This window comes from Anser cygnoides, chromosome 15 (genome assembly GCF_040182565.1).
Source record: "Anser cygnoides isolate HZ-2024a breed goose chromosome 15, Taihu_goose_T2T_genome, whole genome shotgun sequence".
Classification (NCBI taxonomy): domain Eukaryota; kingdom Metazoa; phylum Chordata; class Aves; order Anseriformes; family Anatidae; genus Anser; species Anser cygnoides.
The window spans coordinates 18,053,641-18,073,442 of NC_089887.1; the positions used below are offsets into that span (position 1 = coordinate 18,053,641).

General features: G+C 35.5%; 1 protein-coding gene across 3 annotated transcripts in view; it reads left to right on the plus strand.

The window, feature by feature from the left end:
* Positions 1-19,802, plus strand: part of PARN (poly(A)-specific ribonuclease) — a 154,401-nt gene that overhangs the window by 881 nt on the left and 133,718 nt on the right. For all 3 annotated transcript variants that reach the window (XM_066977973.1, XM_066977972.1, XM_066977974.1), the window contains exons 3-18: positions 409-488; positions 2,670-2,737; positions 2,828-2,909; positions 4,777-4,837; positions 5,592-5,757; positions 6,384-6,449; positions 7,206-7,244; positions 8,909-8,951; positions 9,633-9,713; positions 11,526-11,582; positions 12,603-12,680; positions 13,827-13,870; positions 14,314-14,356; positions 16,091-16,166; positions 18,118-18,228; positions 18,313-18,382. In XM_066977973.1, the coding sequence (XP_066834074.1) occupies positions 409-488; positions 2,670-2,737; positions 2,828-2,909; positions 4,777-4,837; positions 5,592-5,757; positions 6,384-6,449; positions 7,206-7,244; positions 8,909-8,951; positions 9,633-9,713; positions 11,526-11,582; positions 12,603-12,680; positions 13,827-13,870; positions 14,314-14,356; positions 16,091-16,166; positions 18,118-18,228; positions 18,313-18,382 (1,165 nt within the window). The remainder of the gene's footprint in view (positions 1-408; positions 489-2,669; positions 2,738-2,827; positions 2,910-4,776; positions 4,838-5,591; positions 5,758-6,383; positions 6,450-7,205; positions 7,245-8,908; positions 8,952-9,632; positions 9,714-11,525; positions 11,583-12,602; positions 12,681-13,826; positions 13,871-14,313; positions 14,357-16,090; positions 16,167-18,117; positions 18,229-18,312; positions 18,383-19,802) is intronic.

Below are 19,802 nucleotides of genomic sequence, written 5' to 3' on the forward strand. Positions count from 1 at the left end.
TGGTGCTTATGGAAATACAGTTAGTATTTTGTGTTGCTTAAGGTGACTAAGTCATTCAATGAATCTCTACGCTGCACTCTTCACGTTTCGTAGTTTGACTTTGATCCTCCATTGTGTTGTAACATCAATGTCATGTTACTGGTAGAAGATGTTTTCACGTTAGTATCTTGTAGGATAGGAACCAGACTTCTGCAGCAAGGCTTTACTGCTAGAACAGTACTATTACATTGGGTGTCTTTTCTGTTGAAGATGCATGTTTTTACACAGCGGAAATTTGTTCTTAACTGAAATACTCTTAACATGTATTTTAAGCAAAAACATTTTTCTTAACTTACCAGTTGTGACATTGCTTAGTTGTGGCTAATTTTGAAAAGCTTACCCAAAGCCAAATACGTTCTGCTTTTTCAGGGATCAGCGATGGGCCTTCTGTTAGTGCATTAACCAATGGCTTTGACACTCCAGAAGAAAGGTATCAGAAACTTAAAAAGGTAAAGTGTTTACCATGACTAAAATGAAAATGCTGGAAAAAAGTTCTGTAGTTCAGAATGGAGCCAATGATAGAGGTCTGTACAATTGAGTTACGTAGAGCAGATAAGGATTGCTTGTTTCGTTGTCCTTGCTAACACAAGAATTCAGGAGTGTTGCATAAAACTGGTGGAAGTTGTGGTCAGAACAAAGGGGCATGATTCTTCGTATAAGAGATAGTAGATATGTAGAGCTTGTTATCAAAAGATGTTGAAGGTGTTAATCAGTTTGAAATGGGACTAGGTAAGGGAAATTCAGTGACAGAGAAACTACATCAGGACTAAGGTCCTTCCTGAACTACCTCCCCTGCAGCAGGAACTGTTGCTAAGCCAACTGAAATGCCAGTTGCCACCACCTCTGCCTCTCTGCAGGATGGGAGGGGAGGGGAGAGAAGAGGTGCTAAACGAAGTCAAAAGAGTCTTAAAAAACAGCCAAATGACCATGGGAGATAACGTGTAGTGTGTGAGCATCTAGCAGTCAAAACTGTGATGTTTTGGGTTGTTTTTCCTTTCCTCTTCCCCCTATAGGAGAGGGATCAGAAAAGAGGAGTGCTAAGTGTTTTAGCACATGCTGTTTCTTGAGCTGCAGGGAGTCAATAAACACTGCTTACTATTATTTTGTTAAGAGGCATTGCAGCATGAGGGAATTGCTGGTTAGTGTTCCTATTGTTCCTCTCTATTAGGGGTAGCCATTGAGAAACTAGAACAACAAATGGCAAAAACTAGGGAAGAGGCTATAGCTTGAAAACAAACAAAAAAAGGCAAAAAGTGACCCAGAAGAAGACACTAATGGAGACCGGTTTCTGAAGAGCATCCAATAAGCTAGTGGATGCCACCTGCTATTCCTCTGGCTCCATATGAGAAAGGCCAGGTGAACTTAATGTTAGTTTATTTATTTATTGTCTTTTATGCAATGGTATCTTCTTACGTATAATATTTTGGAGAAACTTGGAGACAGGAAAAGCTATGTTAAGACCGCAAGAGATCTGCTGTCCTCCAGCCTTCCCTCTGGCATGTGTTTGTAAAGGCAGACAAAGTCCAAAAGGTGAACATGCGTGGGTACCATTATGCAGGTACCTAGAGTTCTTGATGCATAGCTTCAGATCAAATAATTCAAAGACTTCTGTGGCTCCTCCCAGTTTGGAGACCAGGCAGAGAGTCAATGTAAACAGGGCTCCTAGTTTGCTTGTTGTAACAGAGCCTCTGGCTACTGTTTGTGTACCTGCAAGAGTTGCCATGGGCTGGAAGCCCAAAAAGTGCTAGAGCCAGTCAAGACTTTCAGAGCTTCAGGGTAGCTGATGATTTAGACTCTGCAGGCACAAACAGTCTGGTGTATCTGAGCCTAACCTGAAATTTTGTTATCATCTTCTTAAAATTTCTCTTTTGCCAGCCAATGAATTAACATGATTATTGATATTTTTGATCTTTATGCTCAAAGATTAGAAGATTAGTGTTGTATATCCTGTGACTGCCCAATCCCCCCCACGACTGAATTGAATAATTCTGTGTGTTCATTGTGTTTAAAAGGGCTGTTTGGCCCTCAGGAAGAATGAGTCAGTGCAACCAGGATGCTTGTTTATTTTCCTATACACCTACAGCAGTGTTCAAAACATTTTCAATATTGATTCAACAATTGTGAAATAGAGGACAGGATGATAAGTATCTATCTCGTACTTCTATCCCTGTTAGCCACATGTACTAGAAGAATATTAAAAGTATTATCATACATATTTGGAAACAATATGCAGCCAGCATCCCTCATAGCCTCTTGCCACGCTACTTAGAGCGTAAGTGAATGTAAGAAGGTGAACTGACAGCTGCTTTAGGTACACCATCTTTTCCTTGTGTGTGAGCAACAGGTAGAGAAATAGGGGACTTCCATTAGTTCTTGTGTGTTTAGGGAATAAAAATGCATTCTACAAGTCATCTTTAGGCAGTAGTGTGATGATTTCTAGGTAAATGGGGTTGAAAACTAGTTAAGATCTGGTGAATTTACTTCAAAATTACCAACAGAGTAAATGTTGGTTATGAAGATCCAGATCTGTTTAAATTTGAAATGAAGTCATATCTACTCTGGGTGCACCCCAGTTATTTTTAAATATGTACAGCTCTTATTCTCATGCAAAGTTTTCCTTTCCTTTCCAGCATTCCATGGATTTTTTGCTCTTTCAGTTCGGCCTTTGCACTTTTAAATATGACCACACAGAAGAGAAGTATGTAATTCTCTTATTCCTTGCTTTGTTCATTGAGGAATTTATGAATATAGATAAGATGTATTGACATGCAACTCATCTTTTTCACAGGTATATAATGAAGTCATTTAATTTCTATATTTTTCCAAAACCCTTTAACAGAAGTTCACCAGATGTCAAGTTTGTCTGTCAGGTTAGTAGAAAAACAATTTGAATTTTCTTGGGTAAGATATACCTGCAGGAGGCTTCTAAGCAGAGGTTTTCCTGAAAATACTAAATCATTGTAGAGGGAGAAGTGGTTGGTTCTTTTAACAGTTTTAAAGACAGATAAGTTTGTGTTTTGTTTTGTATTCTTAAAGAAGAAATAAAAGCATCAGTTCAGAAAAATCCTCCCAAATGAGCTTCAAGGAAATACCTTTGACTTCACTTAAGTCTCATTACATGTTACATTGTATTCCCTGTTGTTTCTGGAATTGGAGATAGTGTTTCAAACCTGGCAAGATGATTCGATTTTTTTCCCCTTGTCTGACTTCCTGTTTCCTTGCTCTTTCCAGGTTGATTCTTTATTCTCAATTGCTTATCTAATTTTCATTGCTTTCCAAACTATTGCCAGCATTTTCCTGGTCTCAGATTTTTTTTCTACTGAACCATATTTTTCACTCTAGCTTTTTCTTTCCATGTAATTCGGTTTTTCATCTTTATCCCTTTAGTGTATCTGTTCTTACTTTGTAAGTAAAAATAAATCATAAACTAATGCAGAAATTACAGTTTGAGATCAGTATTTGAGGAAATGAAATTCTAGAATAAAAATTGATAAGAAAATCTAGAATATGGTCTGCTTAAATGTTGCATTTAGCTGAATTACTGAAACTTTCTACCCCAACTTGCTGCAGCAACAGAGGTTTCTTTTTATTACATCTGTTTTTCCTTAGGAGAAGATGATGTATGTCATTAGTGTGGAAAATTGTAATAAAAGATAGATACATAAAAAGCCTTTAGTGAACTCTGGGCTTGGATTAAGTTTATCGGGTTGTTACCTTTTTGGCCTGAATGGCTAGACAAAGAAGTATGGTCTCTTAGTTCATTTTGATTTGGAGAAATGAGGTTGTCTTCTACTGCAACTTTTCTGTTCAAACAAAAAAACAGCTAAACAAAGCCTCCTTATTCCTTTAGATAACTGAATGGCAGTGTTATTGCTATGTATTATTATGCAGTGTTATTATTGTAAAAGCCAAACATACTGTTTATCCTAGATAGATATTTTTTTTCTGGGATTTGAGACTTACTGTTAGTAATTTCATTCCTTTTTGTTTGTTTTCATTGTGTCTGTACTGTGTTTTCTAGCTGTGTTTTCTAGTTTCATCTAGCTAAGTTTTGTGCTCGGACAGGTTAATTCCTGTGTGATCTTTTGTCTGTCTCCTGGATGTTTGTTTTGATTTTTAGACTTTAATAAAAGAGCGTAAGTGCTCCTTAACCAGTTATTTAAAATGAAATTGTGGATAACTGCTCTAGATTTAATGACACTGAACAGTGCAAGAAGAAATTTTGGACTGTCTATGGTAGGACTCTATTGGATAGTATCTGGGGCAGTAGAGAAACCAGGCTTCTCATTGCTAAAACTTCAGTATGTATTCTTTGAGTCATTGCCTTAAAAGGTTGTCCAGTCTTGAACTTGGTTGTCTTGATTCAGAAAACAAAGCCAATGAAAATTCACACAATAAGTAAAGTTGAAACTAGTATGTTTTCACTGGCTTTTTTGTTGTTGATGTATCTTGTGCTCCTATATAGCATTGAAACCCTAAATCGTTTAAAATTGACCCATGTGTCAGAATAGCTTTGGGAGACACAGCTGATTTTGAGATACCCTATAGAAGCTGAAAGTACATAACAAAAGTAACGTGGTTTAAATTTGCTTTGGCTTCTTTAGGTTCACAAACTTAGTTGCTCTTGATCCTGATTATTACTATAATTTCTTAAAAACTTAAGTAACTTAAAAATAGTTGATCTTTGTAAGCCATTGATACTCTTGCCAATTGTAAACCTATTTTCTTTTGTTACAGAGTTCAAGTATAGATTTTTTAGCAAACCAAGGATTTGATTTTAATAAAGTTTTTCGCAATGGTGAGTTTTTTTTCTTTCCATATCTGCAAAATTTATGAGGACATCTTTCTTCATGTTATGCAAAAAGAAAAAAAGGCAGCCATTCACAGTATTCTCTTATCACAGAGTGAAGTTCTGTAACAGTAATTCTAAATTATTAAATTCTGGGCATAGTTCTAAATTACTCATATCTTGTTCTAGAATATGCTGATAGTTACTGCCTTTTCAAAAATTAATTATATAGTATTCAACTGAATAGAATTCCTATTTAAATAAGTGCTTAGTAGTTTATTTTTCTTTGCTGACTAAACATAAATAGATGAGTAATAAATTACATAGCAGGGTAATGGAACAATTGTAAGGCCTTTTAAGTAACATTTTTAGAAAAGGTATCAGTACTTTGTAATAGGTGCTGCTGCAGTCTATTATCAAAGCGTTGCAGATATCAAGGAAGAGAAGTGCCAAATATTCCTGTGATTATGATCTACAGCTCTGCAGTTCTCAGGCTCATGCTTTGTGCAGATGAGGCATACAGATCTTAGTAATCCAACAGCACCAGCTAATCTCACATGTGGTTGAAGAAAGCCTTTATACCCACAAATAAAGAATGGGATCTAGAATGGGTGACTGAAAGGGCTAAATGTGTTTTGAGCTTTCAGGGGGGTAACATTGGCAGATTCTTGGTTAGTAATAACTCTTTCCTAAATCTACATCCTTAACCTGCTTGTAATTATTATGAGTTTTTAATTGTCCTTTTTTTTTTTTTTTTTTTAAGGAATTCCGTATTTAAATCAGGAAGAAGAAAGACAGCTAAGGGAACAGTATGATGAAAAACGTTCTCAGGCCAATGGTGCAGGATCTCTCTCCTATATTTCTCCCAATACCACAAAATGTCCTGTCACAATTCCTGAAGATCAGAAAAAATTCATTGAGAAAGTAGTGTAAGTAAAATTGTCTAATATAAAATGAAACTTTATTATGCATATGGTGACATTACAATAAACCATAACTCTTAAAATACTTAATTTCCTACTGTTTATGATAAAATATTCTGTGAAAGGAAAGACAAATTAGAAAATACAGAGAGAAATCCATTATGAATTTCATTTGTTTAGCAAAAGAAACCCAAACCCTTTAGTTGGCCTTCAACATAAGGAGGTGTAGAATTTTGGTTGTGGGTGTTTTTTTATCTGATGGCAATCTCCTCCTTTGCAAAACAGAACAGAGTTAGGGGAAGAAACACTTAACCAATACTTCTATTAAATCTGCATCTGCCTAGCAACGCTTAATGGTCTTAGGTGAAAAACAAGACATCCCCTCACTAATGTGACAGTTTAATGCTATCTTTCTTCGATGTTGTTGAAACTAAAACATAAACATGTTGACATAACATAAACATAGTGACATGTTTGTAAATTGAAGATATTTTTATTAGGTCACTAGTTTTTATTTTTTCATTTTTTTTTATGTTCAAGTGTTTTCTTTTGGGGAGAGCTGTAAACATCTCAGTAAAAAGAAAATGATAGCTGTAGGGGCAAATCATCTATTTAATCTTTTTTTTTTCCAGGGAACAGATAGAAGAATTGTTAAAGAATGAAGAAAATGAAAGTTTGGAACTGGAGCCATGTACAGGGTCAGTTTCTGAATTTGTCTTCTAAAAATGATTTTTTTGGCTATATTGAATTAGGGGAGTTACAGGGATGAAGAAAGATATCTTGACCCGGGCTAACTGTAACAAAAACTACATTTATCTCTGAATGTTGAGAAAACCTGGTAATCTATATGATTGTCATACTCTGCTTTATGAGCCGTAACTTCTGCCTGCAGTGTCAACATATGTAAGTATAGCTACGTAAGTGTCTTGCTTACATAAGCCTACTCTTGTAGTTGCTGTAGTGCTCTATAAGCATTGGAGATGCATTTTATAAACAACTTTCTCAAATCTATTGAGCTATTAATTGTTTTGTTCATTGTTGACACCGTGTTTTAAAACTGCTTCTAGTGGATCTCCTTCCCAAACTTACTTATTAGCCTATTTAGCTTTGGAATCCAGATGTACAATTATTATCTTAGGAAAAAAAAAAAGTTATCCCAACTTAGAGATACTAGAGCATTGTGAAACTGGAGTAAGGTTACATTGCTGCATCTATATTCAGTAATCATGAGTGCAGAATGTTTGCTTGTGAGAAGATACATGAATAGCTGTACAAAATGTTCCAAATGCCTTCACAACTTGGCAACTGGCCTACAGGTTTTGGTATGAGTGAATTATACTCTTAACTTAAAAATGTTTCTACATAGGAACTAAAGCAGGCTTTATTTGAACATTATTACTTTGAAACACATATGTAAAATATGACTTAGTAACGTAATTATCTTTTGGTTTTAGATTTCAGAGGAAATTAATTTATCAGACCTTGAGCTGGAAGTAAGTTACTGATAATTCTGTCTTACTCTATAATTTTAGTATTTCTGATTAAAAAAAAGGGGGGGGGGAGTAAAAGCTGATCTATTTAATCTCAGAGGTGATTAATGGAGATTTTTTTTTTTTCCTTTAAAGGAAGATTTCTATGGTGTTTTAAAGATAAATTATATTAAACTGGTTTGTGATAATTCATTTGAACATTTTAAAGCTTAATATTAATTTTATCATTCCTGTCTAAAACCTGTGAATAGAACAGCAAAGTGCAGAAGCCTAGAGCTATGTAACAAATGCAACTTGACAGGTTTTTAGTGAAAATGAAAGTGCATGTGCTTATGGATGTTGTGGGCTTTACTTGGAAAAACTTCTATGTTGCTCATATTAACATCTAATTTTTCTGTTAGATGTCAGGTATAACCATTTCTGACCTTAAAAAATCCTAGTTCTAGTGGCAGTTCTCCTCTTCTGACTTTCTTTATCCTATATCTTTGCCTAATTATATATCCCTTAAGGCCTTACAAGAAACTGTAAGGCTGTTTGAGTAGGGCTGTAGAGATGAGGTTTTGCTCCAACTGCACTACTAAAAGGTAGAAAATACAATGGATTTTTTTTTTGTACATTTAGTTATTTCAGTGTTGCAAACAATATCTGGCACTGTTACGTGTACTGGAACTGGATGAAATAAAGCTGCTCTGTATAAAATGGAATCTCAAGAAGTGAACTTGAGAACTAACTTGAGAAGAACAGAGGTGTTTTCAAGAATTTTACTCTGTGTTTCTGAATATATTGAAAAAATATCTGTAGCTTCCAGTAGGACGTGGTGTTATGCTTGTCTGATGTTTATTCTTGCATCTTCTCGTAGTGTATAGAAGAGTGTGTTTTTTAAATTTTCAACTGTGTACACTGCGTGGGGATATTGGTCAGAGAAAGTGAAGTTGTGAAGTTAGCTTGGAGATAATTAAAGCAGAAAACAATGAGGTTATTGATTGCCCTTCTCTCCTGAAGGGAGAGTGACGCAGTCCTGAACTCTTCACAAGTCACATTCTCTTTTCAAGAGCTCTGTTGTGCAACAGTGTTCTGATGCATCCAAGGTCTATGACATGAAACAGCTTGAAAGTGAATCCTAGGTTGAAAATTATGTGGGAAGTCAGGGTTAAGAGGACACAATAGTACTCTAGTATGTGTCCTCTAAGGACTCTTTTTGGTAGTTCTAATACTACAGTTTCTCTAGTACTAGATTTAGTAGTAGCCAGAGGATGAAGGAAACATTCTGGTTCTGTGTGGATTATATAATTGTGGTTATTTTTTTTATAATGGGAAGATCAGAAGATGAACAAGATGGTATTTCATTGCCTTAAAAACAAGGCATGATGTTCTCTGGCCTTGTTAGCTGTTGGGTGTTCTGTGGCAGCACTCTGGTAATTAAATGTGGTTGCGGTGCAGTGATGCAACCCAATAGCAGAGCTAACCAAATTTAGTAAATATTAATATATTAGAGCTTCCTATTAGCAGGAAACTCAGAGTGGTTTATAAATACTAAAATAAATGACATGGTAGAGGCATGCAGCCACCAAAGAAGTTGGCTTGTGGCTGCAGATAAATGACAGCTTTCTCACAAGTGTTTTGGTTTTATAACTTCTTACATTTACTTTTCATGTGTTCTGATGTAGGTATCCAAAAGGTATCCACGTTGAAACTCTGGAGTCGGATAAGGTAACTAGGCAAGTTACTGCCTGTAACATTTTTCCTGTTGAAATTGTACTTCTCAGTTTTACTAATGTTCCAGATCTCTAGGTCTGACCAACAGTCCTGATTTCTACATCCAACTTGAGCTTTGTTATGCAAAACGTGGAACTTCTTAAATAAAATATGATTAACTAGCTTCTAGTCTTTAAATATGAATTATATATGAATTATATTAAGCCACACAAGTATATGTTTATTACTTAAAAATTTAAAGAAGGACACCAAATGGTACTTTTAAATGCAGTGTTTGTGACGTTCAGTGTTGGTGAAGAGTATGTATATGGGTGAAAAGTGACTCTTGATCTTATGAGAACAATAGTGTTGTTGCATACTGCATCCTCCCTTCCCAGCTCAAATCTCTGTTTCAAAAATATTTGAAATCTGTTAGCTATAATGAAACACTGATAACCTTTCTTAAAAAGTAAAAAGTGGATTTAGTAAAAGTTAGGTTTAGTGGGTATATAGAATACAGCTTTCTAAACTAGACTTTTGGGTGTGGATGATAAGGTGGTGCTTAGAGTAGAAACAGTCACATTGCCAAAGTTACTGCTGCTGAGATATGACTTAATTTTCTTTACAATTTAATTTACAAAAACTTGCAGTGGTTGTAAGCATGAACTTCTCAAATGATACTTTTTCTGATTTTAGAAGGAGAGATATATTGTTATTAGTAAGGTAGATGATGAAGAACGAAAAAGAAGAGAACAGCAGAAACAAGCAAAGGAACAGGTAAATATTTGCAGTAAGTTCCATTTCTTTAGTTTGAATGAAAGAGAGAGGGGGAGAATCTGTGACTTCAATCAGCTGTGTAAAATTGCATGCGGTAGGGTTTGGTAGTATTTCCCTTTTGCTTGGCTGTAGCTGTTGTTTGAAACTGGTTCTCCAAATTCTACTCAGACATCTTTTGCTTTGCAGTATAGCAAAAAGAGTTGCAAGATACTCTACAAAGTTTTAAAGAGTAACTAATTGTAGAATACTTAACCAATATTGTGGAGCACTGGATTCCTCCTTATGTGAATCTGCTCTGTCAGAAAAGCAAGGTCTAGACATAGGAAACATAGTTGAATTGCATTTGTTAGTGCTCTATAACAACAGTCCTTGCAAAAAGTCTTGCAAAAATTCTGGAGCAAGTGTTCATGTTATTTGGATTTGCAATCTGACCTTGATGTAGTACCCTGTTAAAAAAACGTGCTTGCTTTTAGTTGTACAATTAATGTAATCTGATTTTTCTTAATAGAAACATGCTGCACACAACTACTGTAGTAACAAGTTGACTGCGAAGTCATATGTGGTATTCAGTCACTCTCAGCTTTATTTATGGGACTTGATACCAAGTCTGAAGCAAAATTTTGGGAGTCGTAAGACTGAAATTGTGGTCATGGTTGATCACTTGTCTCCTGTTGATGTCTTGTCATTTGTGCATACATGTTTCAAGATAAAATCAGCTTGGATGGAGTGAATAATGTTTGCATGCAGAATCCCCCTTAAGAGGGAAGGAGCTATTTAATAGAAACCTTATCTAAAGTGGCATCTGTTCTTGCCAGAGGAATGTTAGGAACAACTTATTACTGCAGTAGACTTCTCTGAAGCCGTTTTTATAGGTGTATTAATCAGTCTGACTAGTGGCTCTAAAAGCTGAACTAAAATAACAGTGAATGCTTTATTGAATTTCACTTACGGTTGAGCAAAGACAAATAACGCAAGGCAGAAATTACTTGGAAAAAATACTTGAAGAAGAAGAACCTATTGGGGGAAAAGTGCTTTAAGTGAAACTAAGCTGAAGAATGAAGTGAAACTTAAGATACATAACAGTTTTAGTATCTTCTTGAGCTGTTTACAGTCTAACAACTGGTGAGCACTACTGAAAATACTGTATAGATGACAAATTGGGTATAACTTTACTGGGTCTGGTTTAGATGAAGCTAACTTTCCTCGTAGCAGCACATGTGGTGCTGTGGGAAAGGAGGAAGGAAGGGGGGATGTTCGTGGTTATGGTGTTTGTTTTCCCTAGCAGCCATTAAGCAAGCATACTGAGGCCATGCTTCCCAGGAAGTGGCTAGACATCTACCCGCTGATGGGAAGTGAAGTAGTCAATGAATTCCTCTTTTTGCTTTGCTTGTGCATGGAGCTTTTGCTTTTCTTATTAAGCTGTTGTTATCTTGATCCACTTGTCTTTTTCCCTTCCTTTTACTTTTTTTTTTATTATTATTAATTTCTCCCCAGTCCCTGGGAGAGGCGAGTGAGCAAAAGGCAGCGTGGATACTTGGCTGCTGGCTGGAGTCAACCTACAGCAGTGGCTTGCAACTTGTCCAACCTTACAGTGAACCAGAGCTATATTATAACTGAAATTCTCACCAGCATCTGGCTTTGGCCTCATGTATTTTCCAAACATTGACATTTCTGTTGTGGTCTGCTCTTGCTTATATCTGAGAAAACATTTGAGCCAAACAGGGATTAAAATTTTCAGTGTGCCTGTTTACAGGTACTATTTTGACAGTATTTGTATTTATATTTCACTAACTCCAGAATCTTTGCTTACAGGAAGAACTGAATGACGCAGTAGGATTTTCCAGAGTTGTTCATGCGATTGCAAATTCTGTGAGTAATGTGATTCTTAATGTACCTTCAGAAAAATAATTCCAACAAAGTCTTCTTTTGTTGTTATATTTTGCAAGATGAGAGGGAATGCATGTTAAAGTCGCTTCTCTTTTGGTATTTTCTTTTTTTCTAGTTGACATTGTTACATGGTTTACAATGGGTTAGTATGTTAGGTTAAGTAAGCTCATGAACTGATGGACGTGAATGACCTCATTATCTATAAGACTCAACGGCAGATTTTTTTTTTGTATTTTTTTTTAACAAGATTCTCTTAGGTAACTGAGCTTTCAGGTTTTTTCTATGTTCAAAAAAGATTGTTTATTTTTCCCGCAGTTAAATGCTTAATCACAGAAGGTCATCTGGGTCTTTTCTACTTATATAGTTTAAGTAGGCTATAGTTTGACATATGTACCTTTCAGCCTGATTATTTTCAAGTAGTTGAGACAGCCTGCTTTTGAAATAACAAATGTGTGCGTATATTGTTTTCTTTAGCTAAGGAAGGATGCATGGAAGCAGAAAAAGTTGTCAAATGAAGCAGAGTTAACATTAAAAAAAAATTCTTGCACTTTTTCGAGAAGGAACTTGTACAGCATCTGGCATGAATATTTCCGCACTGTGAGAAGCCATGTCACACCCTTAATAACTGTCATATATTAATTACAACCATAAAGAATATATTGTGATTTGTTGTACAAGCTGTAAATTAAAAGTTAGCAGACTGACATATTACTTTAATACATTAAAGTTGTGAGAAGCTCTCTTAGTGTTATTTTCTACTTCTCATCATTTCAAGCTGCTGCCGAAGGCTGTGATAAGTGGTTGGGAGTAGAGGAAAGAGAGGAGTAGCAGCCCTCAGAGAATGGAGGAGTCTGTGGGGCAGGTGGAGAGCAAGTTGTGAGGTTTGATTTCTGTTTGTTCCCAGCTGCTCTCAGCTAGCATCTGTGACAGGTGCTTTTCACATACTGCCCTTGCTTTGTCCATGGCTAGAAGTGTGACTAACATTTAAGTTACTTTTCACAGGGCAAGCTTGTTATTGGACACAACATGCTGCTTGATGTTATGCATACTATACACCAGTTCTATTGTCCTCTTCCTGATGTAAGTGATCTTCTCAGTGTTCAGATGATGACATAAATGCTTTAATATATGTGTTTAGTCTGGTAACAATAGAAAGGTATTTTAAAAAGAGCACTTGTGGCTTCTGGGCTACTGCCTTATTTTCTTAAATCTTCATGTAGAAAGTTTAGCTGAATTCTTCACCTTTTTAAAACATTTGAGTTAAATGTTGGAAGTGAATTGTGCCTTCTGCACATGTCTGTTAGTCCTTCAAAATCTGCTTGCATAAGGGCAGATAAATGTAACTGATACATTTGTTAGGAGACCGGATTGGAATTTGTGTATTATGTTATTTTTTCCGCTAGTAGTCACAAAGTTGGAAAATGTCTTTATATAAAATATAGTAAAATTAATAGAATGATAAGAAATGTCGTAACAGAAATTTATGATGATGTCCATTAGGTTAAAGAGCTGGAATGCCTGAATAACTGGAGGGAGCATGCATTCATGACTGCCCCAGGGCAGTCTGACAATTCATGGCTGCAGTAGTCTTATTACTTAGCTTAACTTAAGTGTGTGTTGGCACTGAGGATGGTGTCTGAGGAAGCCAAAGGTTTCATTGGAGGGATGGGCTGCATGGTAGTTATATTACTTGTGATCCTCAAGGGCTTGTAGATGTTATGGGAAAGACTTGATTGTGAGGTGGGTGAAAGCAGTTTGGGACATGTTCACACGGTGTTGAACACAAGCAGTCATCAGTTATGCCTGCACTTTTGAATCTTGGGAGATCAAAACCCATAGGAAGTCACCAGTCCACCTGGAGTGATGGCTTATCTTCCAGGGACACATTAAACGCCGGGAACGTCCTTTCAGACATTTAAGTAAAATTGTTGTTGCAGCTGGAACTAGAGGTAGCCTAGGATATATGATAGGATAGGGTATTGGAGGTGATAGAATGCTTCTTCTATGAATCATGGACAAACCAGAAATAATTAGTCTGTAGTTCTGTGTAATTGGAGGTGGTATTTATAGCGATGCTGACAAATGCATCTCTTATGAAACGTGAATTTAGTCACTGTATCTCAATTTTAGAAGCTGATTGGATAATTGTTGCTATTGTTAACTACCATCCTGGGACTGATAAACAGTTAACATTTGGATTTTACTTTCTTGTTACTGTTAATTTAGGACCTAAGTGAGTTCAAAGAAGTAACATCATGTGTCTTTCCCCGGTAAGATCTTAGTTCAAACTTGTAACTTCTTCGGTATTGTTTTATCAAGCTGATACTGTTTATTGTAGCACTGTGACTAGAAGTAAAATTTTGAACAAGTTAAATACAGTTTTAAGTGTTCTGCAAAATCTCTTTCACAAGAGTAGTGCTAGTCTACTTCTTGGCAAAAGATGTTTTTGGCTACCGCCTCCTTTTCAGCATGATGATTGGCATTTTGAGTCTGTACTACATTTGGAACAAGATTTATTTGCTACTGGTTGCATCTCTTCCTACTTAGTTAATGGACAATGCCAAGTTATGTTTTGGCTGCTCCAGGACCAGAGAGTAATGTTACAGTAGGGTGAAACTGCTGATTCCCAGCTAATTAGCCAAAACATTTTTGAGGATTTGGTGAAATTGACGTTATTGTGTTTCAATATACTTAACTCTTATTTTGTTTCTAGGCTATTGGATACTAAACTGATGGCGAGTACACAACCTTTTAAGGTAAATTTATGTAGTATTATAGAATGATTTGAAGATACAAATTTGCATTACATGTATTGAAAGAAATATTTTCTTTGAGATAAATGTCTAACAGTTTTTTTCTGCAATGCTCCCTTTTGTGTTTAAAAATAAATAAATAAATAAATCCTTGACCCCTGATTGAAACTTCTGAAAATTTTGGAATACAGACTTCTACATTTGTACGAGTGATATGTATTTGTTGCAGTTTTAACGTAACAGCAGCTCTGAATTCCAAAATGTACAGCTTTGGCTAATTAAAATGTGATTAGATATGTATTTATTTGTATTGTAAATTAGCACAGAACTGCATACCTACTCGGGGTAGGGGAAGTGTTACTCAGGAACAGATAAGACACAAAAGTTGCTTGTAAATGCAAAGCTTCAGAATATTGTGAATCTGACTCAGATTTGTCTAGAAAATGGCCCTGGAACATCATTAGGTTCTACTATGTCCTACTGTTCTGTGGGTAGTCAGCAGGAGAAAAAATTTTACAGGTTTCTCTTAAAACTTCTTTTAGTATGAGTTTTATTTTTCCAGGGAAGATGTATTGACATAGGCGAGCATATTCTTGTGCTCTCCTGTGTAGCTATTGAATTAAATATTAAAAAAAAAAAGGCGCTGATGGAGCAGCATCTCTTTCTGCTTACTTTTCTTACTTAAGAATATTGCATAACAGAAAATCTCATTAAGATCTACTTAGATATTTTCAAGTTTGTCTTGAATACTACTGTAGTAATAATAGAGGCTTTTGTATTCTGAAAAGTAATAATCCAGCACAAGTTTTATGTTTAGTACAGTTACGTTGATATTTTTAATTTTTACAGTAGGTGCTTAGGTTTTAGGCAACTGTTACCAAATGGTGCTTTGGGATGCCAATGCAGTGCATGAGTTGAGCTTGCTCACTGTACGGAATTCTTCATACCTTTTCAGACCAGAGATGTGATGATAACTGTAAACAGCTGTCTTGATTTAGAACCAAAGTAAAACTTGGTCCTCAAATTTCAGCCAATTCTGCTTAAGAAATATTGTGTGATATTTTTGGTTTTCTGTTGCTGTTGATTCTGCATGGTTTTTCCATTGTACTGATTGACAAAGAATATTTGCTTATTCAATAATGTGAATTAAATTTGGTTTAAAGAAACTTAATAATCTGGATATTTTTTAGTGACATTGTATGTGCATAAATTATATTCAGTATTGCATCTTGGCTGAGCAGAAGCGTAGGATTTGATGAAATGAGCTTTCTGATTGTAAAACTTCTTTCCCTGTCTTTGAACTACTTAAAAATGAGCAGTATTTACACATACAAATATTCAAGAATTTCCAGTTGGCAAGCACACCTCGATACTCACCTTGAATGCCTTCAAACATTATGATTGATATTTTACCTTGTTCTTTGTGCTGCCTTCCCTTACCACGTATGCCCTGCATGGTGACAGATTCAAATAGAAATAGTATTTTGGCATAATTTGACCTCAAGAATTCTGAAGAGCATTAATAAATGCTTGTAACTCAGAGTATGTTGTAGGCTAGGCAAGTTAACTTTTTAAAACTTTGCAGACTTCTTTGGTGTTTTAATTTGAAATGAGGCTGTGTATAAATCCTTAGAGGACACAAGGTGGCAGCAGTAAATACTCATTTTATCTTACTTGATTTCAATTTTCAGAGAAACCGTGCTTGGCACTGGCAGTTAATGCTGTCCTTTCTTGCAGGAGATCATTAATAATACATCCCTTGCAGAACTGGAAAAGCGTTTAAAAGAAATTCCATTCAGTCCTCCTAAAGTTGGTAAGGATATATCAAAGCGGTCTTCTTTTGGAAATGTTTTCCTTTAGCAGAGGAAAGAGAGTGTCTTCATTATTTTCATTCTTGTCCTGAAATGTGAATTTCCCTACTAATATTTAGTATTTTGTTGAAAAGGACCTTAAAAAATAAATGCAGTTGCATTTAGAACTATTAGTGGAAGTCGGCAGGAATCCTTGCACTTTATTTCAGATAACAGAAGAATGGGAGTATTTCAGTGAACAGCAGTTCTGTTATCTTCTAATGATGGCATTTGTTCTTTAGCTTGATTTTGGTGAGTAACTTGAAACTCTTTCAAGCTGTTTAATTTGTTATAGTCCTTCAGATTGAAGCCAGAGTACTGATAGACACTTGAACAAAGAAAGCCAAGAAAATTTGCAAGTAGCGACTATTTACAGGTGTTCTAGAAATTAGTGAAGTTCCTTTAGAGCTTTCTTTGCTTCGAGGTGAAAGAAAGGAGATGTTATCAAAGGACAACTTTATCTCAAGGTTCTGGAATTTCTCTTGAGCTGCTGGTTTAGAAAGAGGGCAATACAGAACAGTAGAGTATGTTGGGAGGGAAAGTCTATGCTTAATCAAAATCAAGATGAATGATACTTTTTATATTGCTGAATGTGCACAGCAGATACACTTAAGCTGTAGTAACAGGAGAGAGAATAAGATGTATGACCAATTTTTACTTCTACAATCTTGGACAAAGACCATGAGTCCCTTGTGCCTAGACCTAAGAAGTACTATGCACATGGAGTGTATAGTAATTGCATGCAGACCTAGTGTTGTGTCCCCTGTAGCTTCTCCTGAGGATGTGTAACATAATTTGGCAGCTGTCAAGTACTCTTTTTTTGCTTGTGTTATATAGATTTATTATTTTACCAGTTTTTTAAAAATTTCTTTTCTTGAGCAAAATATGTTCCTATAGGTTAACTCAGTTACAAGGGCTCATCTGAAAAATGCCTGGTGTTTTGTTACTCATTTATCAAATTTGGATTCCAGTTTCTCTTTTTAAAATATGACAAGTATATCTGCTTATTTACATTATATAAGTTATGATAGTATTTCTGTATTACTGTTTTAAGTCTTATGTATGTTTCACCATTGTTTTAGCTTCTCGTGCTATGATAGAATGTAATAAATTAGATGAAATTAGAGAGTGTACTCTTCAGTCTGTACCTTAATGTAAAGGTCACAATTCAGGCTTTTTAAACAGTTAACTGCAATCTTCCAGTCCTATTCTCAGTATAACTTCTAGAGGAAAAGGAACCGTCTTTCTAGAGGCTGATAAGCTAGCTACCGAGGTGACATAACTTTTATGTTGGGAGAGGGAAAACTTTAACTAAAGAAAAAGTGATATGCAAAGGCATCTTTGGTAGTGAGACTTAGGCACTCTTGGATGCTTCTCTTCAGACAGGTGCATATTGAGGTTTCTGCCTTCAGGGATGATTCAAGGAATACTTTTCAAGACCACAGAAACACGATAGACGGTCATCTATAAAGATATCCTTTAGTCACTTAGTTACATCTTAATCATTTAAATAGTTTGAAAAATCTGGCCATAGTTCAACTGGATAGCTAGCAAAGGGGTTAGTGTTAGTTTTCAATCAGCCTGAATGACTGTTCTCTTAAATACAAGACAGCCATGAGAAAATGAGGTGTGGGGGGAAATCTGTCACTGTATTAGTATTAATATTCTATTGTAGCTAAGTAGGTCTGTGAAAGAGGAGATTAATAGCTTTTTAATAGGAAGTGGTTTCTATCCTAGGAACCTATTCTTCTTTTTTTAAAAAAAAAAAAAAGAGCTGTGCTTGGTTCAGAACTTCTGAAAATCATAAAACTTAGTACAAATGATACTCTCTGACATAATAAATACTGGGGGTAAACATACACAGCTGTATTTAACTTGTGTGACATTTGTTTACAACATACTTTTTCTCCTCAGAAAGTGCAGAAGGGTTTCCAAGTTATGATACCTCTTCTGAACAGCTTCATGAAGCAGGATATGATGCTTACATTACTGGACTGTGCTTCATCTCCATGGCTAATTTCCTAGGTATCTACATAGTCTTTTTCAAACCTTTTCCTTAGTGGTATCTGTAGCTGCTCATTACACGCTGATTTTCTTCTTTTTTATCAGGTTCGTTCCTCAGTCCTCCAAAAAATCACGTGTCTGCTAGATCAAAACTCATAGAACCTTTTTTTAACAAGTAAGTAGTTGCTGTATTAAAAAAAGAATGCTAAAACATGGAAATGTAACACTAGTCTTAGAATATATAACTCTGGCGTCCAAATTAATGGCTAACTTCATTTTTCTTTACGCTTCAGTTTTTTGATTGGCTTTCTTCTTCACACTAATAATGCTGCAAAGAGGCCAGAATTTGTACAGTAAATACCTTTTTTTGGAAGAGTATGGTTTACTTTCTGCTAGCCTGTAAAAGCAAACTTAAAAGAGAATTGTACCTAGGTTGCTTTAATGGTTTTGTCCGTGCCATTGTTGAGAATATGATTATAATTTAGAAAATTATTTTTAGAATAATCTTTGGGATTAGTGGAGGAGAAACTGGTCAAGTGTTCTTTGTTGTAGGACACTCTCTGGGACTGCTGATTTGTTAACACTAAGTATGCTTAAACAATGTGGAAAGCTAAAATATCCAAAATAACACAAAGCTATTGTATTATCAGGTAACGGACTTTTTAAAGGCATAGTAAGCACATATGATTAGTAATTTTATTGGATGATGCTTTGTTCGGTATTTTTGTATTAGATGTTCATGCAAGTACTTGCATGAATTACATGCAAGACTTGAGAAATCTTTAGAAGTCTTTATGGACGGTTTTGATACAATAACCACTTGATTTGAATGTAAAGGTGGTGATAAAATTGGTCAGCATAATTTCATTTGAAGATAAGACTTGTCACAGGATTGTTTTCTGTAACACCAACACAGACAAGCGCACACATGCCAACTAGTAGATGCCATTTGCAGAAGTTATTTTTTCAGTCATTAACCAATATGCTTTTTCAGTTCTTCCTAGAGATGGATATCTTTAGCAAGTAAAAACTGAGACTTCTAAAATTGTCATAACTATAGGTTAAGTTTAAGCTTTTCAAGTGAATTAAGTTGGCTGCTTTGAATGTGGCATTCCTCCAACAGTGGCATTTCAAGGTTTTTAGAGGAAGCCTGCAATGGACTGTAAAATTGGTCTGTTTTGGCTTCAGAGTTAACACCGCCTAACTAACAAAAGGGAAAGTTCCCAAAAAATTACAGGGAGAAGAACAGCTTTATTTTTTTTTTCTTGAGCAAAAGCTGAAAATTACTGTTTACAAGGGAAAAAAAGGATATTCATCCAGTCTGTCATTATTCAGAGCTTGTAGCTTCTTGTTTCTGAAAGGCTATTTATAATTTTTGAATCAAGGAAACTTGGAAGACTTGCCATACCTTACTTTCACATGAACTTACTTTGATTTTGCTGTATTCTAACATCTGTCACCTTACCTCAGAGCTTGGAGGTGAGACTATATCACCTTTTCCTTACAATGAGTAGGCCAAGGCTTGCATTTTTTAAAGCTTTTTTTTGTTTGTTTGTTTTACTATATTGCAAACTAACAAACCAGAATAAGGTGAC